This window comes from Sinocyclocheilus anshuiensis, unplaced genomic scaffold (assembly GCF_001515605.1).
Source record: "Sinocyclocheilus anshuiensis isolate Anshui unplaced genomic scaffold, SAMN03320099.WGS_v1.1 scaffold4049, whole genome shotgun sequence".
Taxonomy (NCBI): domain Eukaryota; kingdom Metazoa; phylum Chordata; class Actinopteri; order Cypriniformes; family Cyprinidae; genus Sinocyclocheilus; species Sinocyclocheilus anshuiensis.
In genome coordinates this window covers 40960-52417 of record NW_015548187.1, presented here as the reverse complement: position 1 = coordinate 52417, position 11458 = coordinate 40960, and the positions used below count along the sequence as shown (strand labels likewise).

Genomic DNA, 11458 nt, shown 5'->3' with positions numbered 1-11458 from the left:
CACTCGGTCCCCCTCTTATATATATATATATATATATATATATATATATATATATATAGAAAAAACACAAGTGAGATTTGGGCAAAAGAATGTTTTAATTCACATTCTATTCTACAAGTAGTTACAATATTTACAGTATTTAAAAAAACAACCAAACAAAGCAACAAATTAACAAAATGAACAGTGAATGTGTTAATATCTCAAACGTTTCTCAGTAATCCTTCATATAACATAGAGAACAATATATGCATCTACCTGTTTGAAAGCAGCACCCGATTGAAGTGGATTTCCTGTAATACTCCATGATGAGACCTACACTATGGATTAGACTCTATCTGTAGTGTTTTAGAGGTAGACTACGGCTCTAGTCAGTAGTGCTGAATTAGGATTGTTAAGACAGATAAATGTAAGACTCTTCTTTCAAACGAAACTAAGCTCAGCAGTCAAACCTCTCATCTGAAATTGAAGGCCACAGTCACTTCACCGCCAAACGCTGCGGCCGGAACTGACTGGAGAACATCCGCTTCAAATCGCATATTATTCCTCTTTGATTCCAGTGTTAAAAAGCAGTAATAAAAGCCGTATTCGAATCAAACAAAGCATCATGCACATTCAATCATTTTCTCTGGAAGAAGTGATGGGGTCGAGAAATACGTGATTTTGGGGCCCTTTTATCTGCCTGCAGCGAAGCCAGTTTATCATCACGACTTAAAAAATGAACAAACTAACAAGCAAACAGGCAATATAAAAAACAAGGGCGCGTGAGACGTTAACGGAGCAGTTTTAGTTGGCATCAGCTGAACTCGGTTACAAAAGAGTTTTGATTTCGTCCGTCACATCAGACGAGCGAACCGGCTCTGCTCTGCGCCGGCACCATGACGGGTACAGCGCCCATGCGCTCTAACATGGCTTGGCTCACGGCGAACGAGTGCGTGTGTTGTTGTCCGTGCGTCACGGCCGGCGTCGTGGTGACGGGTGGGCGGAGGCTCAGTGAGCCGTTACTGCGGGCCATGACGGGCGGCGAGGGGGCGGAGTTTGTGGTGACCACCAGAGTCTTGGGTGGCGGCAGGGTGTGGCTCCCGTTGGTGTAGGCGGGCCGCGAGGGCGCATTTCCCGCCGCATTAGAGCCACCAGTGAAGGTCTGCCGCGTGTCACCGTTGTAGTGCGTGTAGGAGTTGGTGTCGTAGTTGGGTTTGGGGTTGTGCCAGTAGCGGCTGTTGTAGGTGTTGGTGGACGTCAGCGTGTCGTTCTCGGAAGACGAGGCGTCCGCTTGGAACGCTTTGACCGATGAGGATCTCTTCGGAGGGAGATCGTCCTCCCTGTGTGAGGTGGGATAGGAATCAATTCAGCAAAGCATTAGATATTATATTTACAAACTTTTCAAAATGAGGGTCATGGGAAATTTCCTGGAATATTACGCATTAAGTATGCTGTAAAATATTTCTCTAAAATGAAAGCTAACAGGGAACGTTCTTACAACATTCACAACGTTTTTCGAAAGTTATATAAACGTTTAAGAGTCAGTTCACCCAAAAATGAAAATTCTGTCATTAATTACTCACCCTCATGTCGTTCCACACCCCTAAGACCTTCGTTCATCTTCAGAACACAAATTAAGATATTTTTTTATCAAATCTGATGGCTCAGAGAGGCCTCCATTGACAGCAACGCCACCCAAACATTTCAAGATCCATAAAGGTACTAAAACAGTCGACGTGACTACAGTGGTTCTACAATAATTTTATGAAGTGACGAGAATACTTTTTGTGCGCAAAAACAAAGCAAAAATAACGACTTTATTCAACAACCTCGTCTCTTCTGTGTCATTCTCATACGTTGTTTACGTCCAGCGCTTCCGTGTTATACGTCAGAAAGCCGGCTCATTATTGGACGGCTCCTGCATTAGCATCACACGCATGCATCGCGCTGCTCACATGTGCAGCTTTGGCCAATAATGAGCCGGCGTTCTGACGTAGAACATGGAAGCCTTCACTGTGCTTACTGCGTTAACCGTATAAGGATAATGACTTTTATTATCAGATCCATAGTACTTTTATGGATCTTGAAAGTTTGGGTGGCGTTGCTGTCAATGGAGGCCTCTCTGAGCCATCGGATTTGATCAAAAATATTAGGGATGCACCGATATGAACATTTTGGCCGTTACCGATAACCGATAATTCTTTATTTTTGAAAGCCGATAACCGATATGTTGGCCGATAAATCTATATCCACATTTTTATATACTTTTTGAGAGCCTGATTACAAAGAAGGTCTCATCATTAAAACCCACATCCCAAACACTTCAACATAAGCAGCCTAGTTTGAACGGTGTACGTTTTAAAAATTATTTTACTCTCCCATTACCAAATTTAGTCATAAAGTCTTACAAATAAATAAAATAATGCATAAATAATGCAAACAAGTCACTGGACATCATTACACGTGTAAAGAATCAAAATGAATGCGCCATAGATCAATAAAATGGAATAGCCTCTGCACGGACAATAATTAAATGATTTGAACTAAACCCAAAGAATTCACAACGTTTTATTATAATAATGTTCTCATTAGAATGTTATATACACGACATTCCCAATCATAGTTATTAATGTTGTGCACTGCTGTTTGAGCTGCGTGCGCTGAGCTAAAGATGATCACCGGTAAACTGAAGCGCTCTTTTAACTTAACCAAACGCATTCTATATGAGATAAATCAGATATACATCAAATAAACACAATAATACAACGTACAATTGCACAAAAGGCTGCAAACGAACAGCGCGCATCTGAAGTGTCTCTGAAGGAAATAATGCATTATTTATCGGCTTTAAGATATCGGCCAAATTTTCTTATCGGGCCGATACCGATAACAGAAAAAATGAGCATTTATCGGCCGATACCGATATGGTGGCCGATATATCGTGCATCCCTAAAAAATATCTTAATTCGTGTTCTGAAGATGAACGAAGGTCTTAGGGGTGTGGAACGACATGAGGGGGGGTAATTAATGACAGAATTTTCATTTTTGGGTGAACTAACCCTTTAAGACTAGGGCTGTCAGGTTAAAATGTAAATTTAATTTAGTTATGAAAAAATAACGCGATTAAAATATTTTAACACCGTTAACGCACCCGCCCCAGACCTGTACATCATCTTACATTTCATACAGTTGACTGATGACAAACATGATGCAGGGCAACAAATATGTAATCCATAAATGCAGTTATGTGCTCCTAAAATGTAAGATATTGGGCTAAAAAATGTCGCAATATGAGTTTGCCTCATATTTATATCATATGATAATCGATATCACACGAGCAATATTGTAGAACTGTTTGTGTCCTGAATAGCACGAGTGCAAATGTGATTTTATACAACAGTTATATTTTAAACACAATATTGTCTGTTTTTGCTCAGTTTAGCCGACGCAAATATTACCTATTAAAGCCACAGCAGAACTGTTGTGCGTCTCTAAGCATCACAATTTCTGAATGAATCCGCGTTTTGAACAAAATCGGGTGAACCAATGATTAAATGGCCCATTCAAAAAGAGAGCCATTTACTTTATTCCTGAATGAATCAGCTGTTTGAACGATTCGAATGAATGAATGACTCCTACTGGCAGTTTTAGTTTTTTATTTAGAGTATCATTTCATTTAAAATAATTTCATATTTACATGTTTATAAAAAAAAAATCCATATTAGTAAAAAACTAATTAAAGGGATAGTTCATCCAAAAATTAATAAAAAACAGAAAAAAATAAGAATTCTTTCTAAAGATACTTGTAATGTAATATGTCTATTTCAGGCTTTTCTCATGTAACACAATAACGGCATTAAATTATCTTTTGTGGGCAATTTCTAAGCCAAATTTGATGTGTGATTAATATGCGATTAATCAGATTAATTAATCACCACACTGTAAATTTTAAATTAATGTTTATGGAATGTTCTTATAACTTTATTAATATTTGATATTCGTTCTCATAACGTTGAGAGGAAACATTCTTAGAACATTACTTTCTGAATGTTCTCATGATATTATTTTTACTTTATGAATTTTCTTATAACGCTGAGGGAAAACGTTCTGAGATCAACATTCTTGGAATGTTCGTATGATGTTATTTGTACTTGACGAACATTCTAAAAAGGTTTTTGCAACCTTCACATAACATTCTAATCACAACAAGAAACTTGTTTAACGTTCTTAGAATATTAAAAATAAACATTCAAATAACATTATATTTTGGGTAAAAATAAAATTAGTAGAATGTTTAAAAAACATTTTAGTCACCTTTAAATAACGTTATAACCATCACAAGAAAACTGGGCATTTCAATGTTTTAGAATCATTTCAAAACAATGTTCCCACAACGTTTTTATAACCTTCCATAGAGCGATTCTTTTGAGTCACTCAGTCAATGAATGATTCCTCAGTGAATCGTTCAGTAAATGTTCTGGCTGACAGTATTGTTATCGTTAACTAAAACTATTAAAAATCCCTTTTGCTAATCGAAATAAAGCTGAAATAAAATACAAACATTAGATGAAAAACTTAAACTAAAAATGATGCTTTGGCAACTAACTGAAATAAAATAAGTTTAATTTGAAGCACCAAAATTACTCAAACTAAAACTGAAATAAAATAAAATAATTAATTAAAGCTAAATAGAAATAATAAAAAAACATTAAAATAAATAAATAAATAAAATTAAAACAGAAAATATACAAATAAACGCTAGTTCAAAACATTAATAAATAATATTATATTAATATTATATTATGCTAGGTGACTGTGGAGGTGTTTTTAGTTACTGTTACAGTACGTCACATCAAACTCTTATTATTATCTTATTATTAAAAGAGCAAGAAATAGCTTGTTCTCTGCATATTTAAATGATGTTTCACGTTTTAGTAGTTTCAAATGAACTTTATATTGATATAAATCAGGACACAGACAAGCTTCATCGGATTGTTGCTGAAGGGTCACCTGATCTCGTTGGGAATCTCCTCCTCCTCGTATTTGTTCTTGTTTCTCCAGTAGAAGAGCGTGACGAGCACCAGTAAAGAGCAGATGAGGAGCGCCAGAATAGCAGTGGCGATGGTTCCTGCGATCAGACCGACGCTCTGAGGCTGCGCTGTCACACATCAGAGACAGACAGACGGCTGTGAGGTCGGTGTGTGTGATTTAATGACACTAGGATTGTGCAAAACTACACATTTCAACCTGATGATTGCTGTGTGATCTCCTAACATCACTGTATCGCAGAATCCGGTCATATTTACTGTATAATGTGGAATGTCAGAATTTGGCAAAAAGAAAAACAAAACAGAATTTTGGGAAAAAATAAAAACAAATACCAGGGCCCTAAAAATGTATGTTTAGTGAAACTTTTAATAAATTGTTTTTAAATTGTAAGTTTCACGATTTTAGTTAATTAGCCATGTTTTTTGATGACTGCTGTACGTGAACATTAAAACACAAAAGATTATTATCAAATACAGGTCTTCAGTACAACCTCATAATAAAGGTTCAGTTTAACTTAAAGACACTGTGACAGAAATATATCAGTATTGTACAGTAGAATATACTTCTCAAAGTAGTAGTGATAATAATAATAAAATTAAAGGTTAATTTTTAAAGGAATATCACAATTTTCTTCCATGCTTTAATTTGAACAGTAAAGCTGTTATGAAGCTTGTTGTTTGTTTGGCAAAAAATAAAAGTAATTGTTACATTTTCAATTGATTACGTTTTATGCCTTCATTTGATTACTATCATTTTTAATAATAAATTTGTATTATATCATAAAATTTATATATATATATATATATATATATATATATATATATAGATGAAAATAAATCAAATTAAATAAAAACGGAGTAATAAAATGTAAATAAACAGAAAACAAAATTTCTGAAAAATTAAATATTCCATACAAATTTAAAAAATGTAATAGTTTAAAAGTATTACAATTTTTACAATTATAGGGCAATGGTAAAAATTGTAATAAAGTATTAAATTGCTAAATTTGCATGAATTCAATTGATTAGATATGCTTTTTGATTATTAAAATGCAATTAAACCATTAAAACAGAATCCAGAAAAATGTAAATGGAAAACGGAATTTTGGAAAACTTAAAAGGGAAAAATGGAATCTGGGAAAATAATAAAACAGAATTTGTGAAAAAAATCAGACTTACGTGCCACGACTTGCAGGTTGAGGACGCAGGTGCTCTTTCCGATGGCGTTTGAAGCCATACACTGATACAGTCCAGATGTGCTGGTGCTGATGTTCCTCAGCGTGACCGTACCCTGCATCTGATCTGAGCAACACAAAACAACAGCTATTAAACATCTGAGTGACAGTGATAATATAACAGGTATCAATAAATTGACAATGCAAGAAAGTTTCCTGACGTGAAAACATTAACAGATGACAATGAGAACACTAAATAAACTGAAAAAAAAAAAAGGCATATTGATCAGATTGTGCTCTTGTGTTTACAAGATCTGACATGTTCTTGGCTTAATAAAAAATATATATTAATATATAAGACTACTGTACTTTGTAGGATTGTGGATGAAATCACACTCAATAACATAACACAGACTCCATATTTAAAACATAATGAAATAAATGCCATTTAAACAAGACAAATCATTTTGTAGATCATATTGTTCTAGAACTGTACAGAGTGATTTTGCAGTAAATCGAATGGCCTCTAGATGGCAGTACGATCCTAGTTTTGCACCACGGCTAAATCTCTGTTACAGTTTGAGAATGTAAAAATGTGAAAGCTTTTTGAGGCCAAAGCAGATTGATTTATTAAGCATAAAAATATAACAGTGTCTTTAGAATAAGCCTACTGTGCCGTTACTGTCCACAGACATTCTGAAATAATAATTCAAGAGTTAGTTTTGTGCTGTTTGTTTCCAACTTCAAAATGTCCCAAAAATACAGTAATATTGTGAAATATTTTTATGATTTAAAAGAACTGTTTTCTATGTTATATCTGTTAAAATGTAATTTATTTCTGTGATGCGCAGCTGAATTTTCAGCATCATTACTCCAGTCTTCAGTGTCACATGATCTTCAGAAATCATTCTAATATGATGATAATAATAATAATAATAATAATAATATTTTGTGAAAACCATGATACAATACCATTCAAAAGTTTAGGGTAAGTAAGATTTAAAAAAATTAATAATTAATACTTATTCATCGAGGTCAAAAGTGACAGTAAAGTCATTTATAATAATACAAAAGATTTCTATTTCAAAGAAACTCTGTTCTTTTGAACTTTCTATTCATCTGTGAATACTGAAAAATAAAATACATCACAGTTTCCACAAAAATATTGTGCAGCACAACTGTTTTCAACATTGATAATAATCAGAAATGTTTCTTGAGCAGCAAATCAGCATATTAGAATGATTTCTGAAGATCATGTGACACTGAAGACTGGAGTAATGATGCTGAAAATACAGCTTTGATCATGGAAATAAATTACAGTTTAATATATATGCACATAGAAAACAGTTATTTTAAATTGTAATAATATTTCACAATTTGACTGTTTTTACTGTATTTTTAATCAAATAAATGCAGCCTTGGTGAGCATTAGACACTTCTTTCACAAACATAAGTATAATGTAAATAGAGTGGTGATTCTGTAGCCGTGTTCTAAAGCGTGGCGTTTGGAGAGAGCAGGTCAGGTCACCTCACAGACACACACATGGTGGACCGGGAAGGGCAAAGGTCACGCCACAGCACGAGTCGAGAGCTGCGCATTTACCCGAGAACGTGGGGGAAAACGGGATTCCCACGTGCAGGGGTTTAGTACCTTGCATGGCATTGTGGGGCAGTTTGAGCACCGACTCCAGCTTCTCCCAGGCGTAGGTGGGTGTCGGGATGCCCTCGTCCGAACCACACAACAGCATCACGTCGTTACCAACATCCAGCGACCCCTGAATACGACAGGACGGGATGGACGGAGGAACTGCAGGCGCAGAGAGAGAATAAAGATCAGCATCATATACCTGTGTGCTTCACATCAGCTGTCATAACGGGCAAAATAACCTTCAAAATAGCTTGTGTACCAGATTCTATGCTAAAAGTGTGATCCTGCGAGACAATGTCTATGTCTGAAGGTCACGTGACCATGCCAACATGGCAGATATCATGTACTACATTCAGATTGCATTCATGCATACTATATAGAACACACGGTTACACTTTATTTTAAGGTGTCCTTGTTACAGTGTAATTATACATTTAAGTACTGAGTAATATTAATTAACTACATGTACTTACTATATGGTCAGGGTTAGGATTAAGGTTTGGCTTAGGGTTACTAATTACGTAATTATGCATAATTAATTGTTATTATAATAGTAAGTATATGTAACGTGTAACAAGGACACCTTAAAATAAAGTGTTTCCGAACACACTTTTGAAAGGCTGTAAAGCAAGTTATTAAATGTACTCAGGATGTGATTTCAGATCAGCTGAACTAAAACTAAAGCTGCATTTAAAATAAATTAAACCAAAATAGTAATATAAAAAAAAATGTTAATACATAAATGACAAGTACATTACAAATGATAAAGAAATAAACTAGAAATTAAAATGAAAATTGAAAATATAAAACAAAAACTAATTCAAAATATAAATAAAGACTATAACAGTAAATAAATAATACTGAATTAACACTAAAACGGAATAATAAATAAATAAATTAAATCTAAATAGTAATTAATTGTAAACCGACAAGTTCATAACAAAATTACTAAGATTAAACAGAAATAAAACTGAAAATATAAAATAAAACTACTTCAAAATATAAATAAAAAACTATAATAGCATATAAATAAAACTAAAATAACACTAAAACTAAATGAAACAAACACTAATATCATAAAAAAACGAATAAAATGAGAAAAACACATTTGAAAATTACACAAAAGATCTAAAATTAAAGTAAAAACTGAAAATATGAAATAAAAGCAAATTCAAAATATAAATAAAAACTATAATAATAAAATTAAAAACAAATGAAACCTAAATAGTAATATTTAAAAGAATAACAAATAAAATGACAAGCACATTGCAAAATTACATACAATTTATTTTAAATAAAAACGAAAAATATAAAAATAAAAGCTAATTCAAAATATAAATAAAACTAATCATATAAAAATAATAAAATAATACTAAAACTGAAATAAAAATTAATTTAATCTAAATAGTAAGATTTAGAAAAAAAAACATTAAACTAAAATTAAAAATATAAAAATAAAAGCTGATTCCATACATGAATAAAATCTATAACAGTATATAAACACTGTTTGTATGTAGCTTATTTAATCCAATTTTGTGTAAAAACCATCAAATGATGGTTTTAAGCTACCATCAAATTATAATAAAACAAGTCAAGAAAGAGATATTAAAACTGCTGTTCATATTGCTCTCTGGTTCATTCATCACGCTGGAAAATGAAAGTCAAGTTAACCGCATTGCATTGTGGGATACAGTAAGACTGAAGAAGAATCATGCGTGCAGAATACTATGCACTGTCATGACATATGAAGAGTAATATCTGTGTTCTTCATCACTCACCCAGCACAGTGAGGCCGATGACGCCGATATTGCGCCCCCCGCGGTCGGGCAGGTTGTTGACCAGGCACTGGTACGTCCCCGTGTCCGACAGCTGCGTGTTATTGATGAAGATCGAGGCACTTGTGCTGGGCATGGTGGAGACGAAGCCCACGCGCCCGTTCATGTGACTGGCTAAACTGAAGACCTGGCCTCCCTGATAGATGATCACCTGTCAGCAACAAACAAGACCTATTAACACCTTCACAACATAAACCTCTGCATTTATGCTTTATGCAGGTTTTCAGGTCAAACAGAGCATGCATGACGACTGTAAATACGACTATTAAATGCATATTTAACATTAAATAACTGTTTAATGAATGCAAGAAAGAGCACACATCTATTTATACAGCACAGACTGTTTCAAGCAGCTTCACGGGGAAAAGAACAAGAAAATATCAGCGTTAATATTGTCAAATTTCAGCTGGAAAGCTGCTCTACAGAAGACAATAGTTTTATTATCCAGCTCAATTCAGTTCAGTTCTTCTTCTTATCTGATAATTGATATAATCTGTAATATTTTCTGAATATTAATTGTCTTTTAAGCCCCAAATGAGCAGCCAAAGGCAACAGTGACCAATCACAAACCAGTATGCAAATATTACAGTGACATCATCACCGTTGGCAGAAGTAGTCTGATTTTGAAAGCTGAATATTTTAATGCAAATCACACTAAATCTTTAATATGAATGTTAATTTAAATATTTAAATTTCTTAAATAGATGCAGACCCAAGGGTTAAACTATAAAACAAAATTGTAATGAATTATATTTGATCCAGCTGAATTAAACGTGGAAAACTGCGGAGGAGAAAAATACGGTGAGCTATTTAAATTAAACAGACACAATTAATGACAAGTGTTAATTGTGCCATAAAAAAGTCAAATTTATGAGATGTTATTTTAGTATAATTGATATACTATTATAGCTTTTGTTAATATTTTGAATTAGATTTTATTTTTATATTTTCAATGTTCATTTTAATTTTACTTAATAAAGTTTTAGTTAATTTTATTTTTTGTAGTGTGTTTGCCATTTTTATTTTTAAGTTTTATTTGTTTATTTATTATTTTTTTTTGTTTTAGTTCATCTGGTTTTAGTTATTTTAGTACTTCAATTTAAACTAAATAAAAATGAGAAATGTTGCCTTGGCAACTAGCTAAATTAATGTAAGTTTGAGATTTTTTTTATATTTTTATTTTATTTCAGTTAATATTTATTTTATTTCAAGTAATGTTTTTTTTTATTATTATGATTTTTGATTATGAATTTTAGATAACATTAATAACCCTGGACAAAGCAAGTTGTGTTATATTTTTAAGGCAAATGTCTTTCTTTATTTTTTTAGAATAACATGCACTGACAAATCAGTCACAATAAGACCAGGAACATGAATTTAAAAAGAGTTATTTTGATGTTTGATGTTAAAAAGCCAGTGTAAACAGATATAAATAAGATGAAATAAGGATGCATTATATTCTCCAAATGATCAATTATTGAAAGCGTTTAATTATGCAGCATTATGAGCAAAGCTTTGGTCACTCGGAGTGTCAGCAGGTCCATCAGACGCTAAGAGCTGCTGGAATATTCAGCACTCACACACTCACTGAGAGTATAAAGCATTTTTAAAGGACTTTGATCTTTGTTAGAAGCCTCTGTGATCTGTCACATTAAAAGAAACCTGCTTCACAGTGTGTGTGTGTGAGAGAGAGAGAGATCATGGGAGAGTTTCAGTGGCCTTCGAGAGGCGCAATGATCACACACACACACACACACACACACACACACACAC

At 33.4% G+C, this 11458-nt stretch overlaps 1 protein-coding gene across 1 annotated transcript in view; it reads right to left on the bottom strand.

The window, feature by feature from the left end:
- Positions 1-83: 83 nt before the first annotated feature.
- The window catches only part of LOC107705016 (immunoglobulin superfamily member 11-like), a 24988-nt gene continuing 13613 nt past the window's right edge, over positions 84-11458 (bottom strand). Inside the window, exons 3-7 of the mRNA XM_016508130.1 lie at positions 9629-9836; positions 7854-8009; positions 6207-6329; positions 4990-5137; positions 84-1319 (exon numbers count right to left, since the gene is read on the bottom strand). Coding sequence (XP_016363616.1) covers positions 839-1319; positions 4990-5137; positions 6207-6329; positions 7854-8009; positions 9629-9836 — 1116 coding nt within the window. The 3' untranslated portion in view covers positions 84-838. The remainder of the gene's footprint in view (positions 1320-4989; positions 5138-6206; positions 6330-7853; positions 8010-9628; positions 9837-11458) is intronic.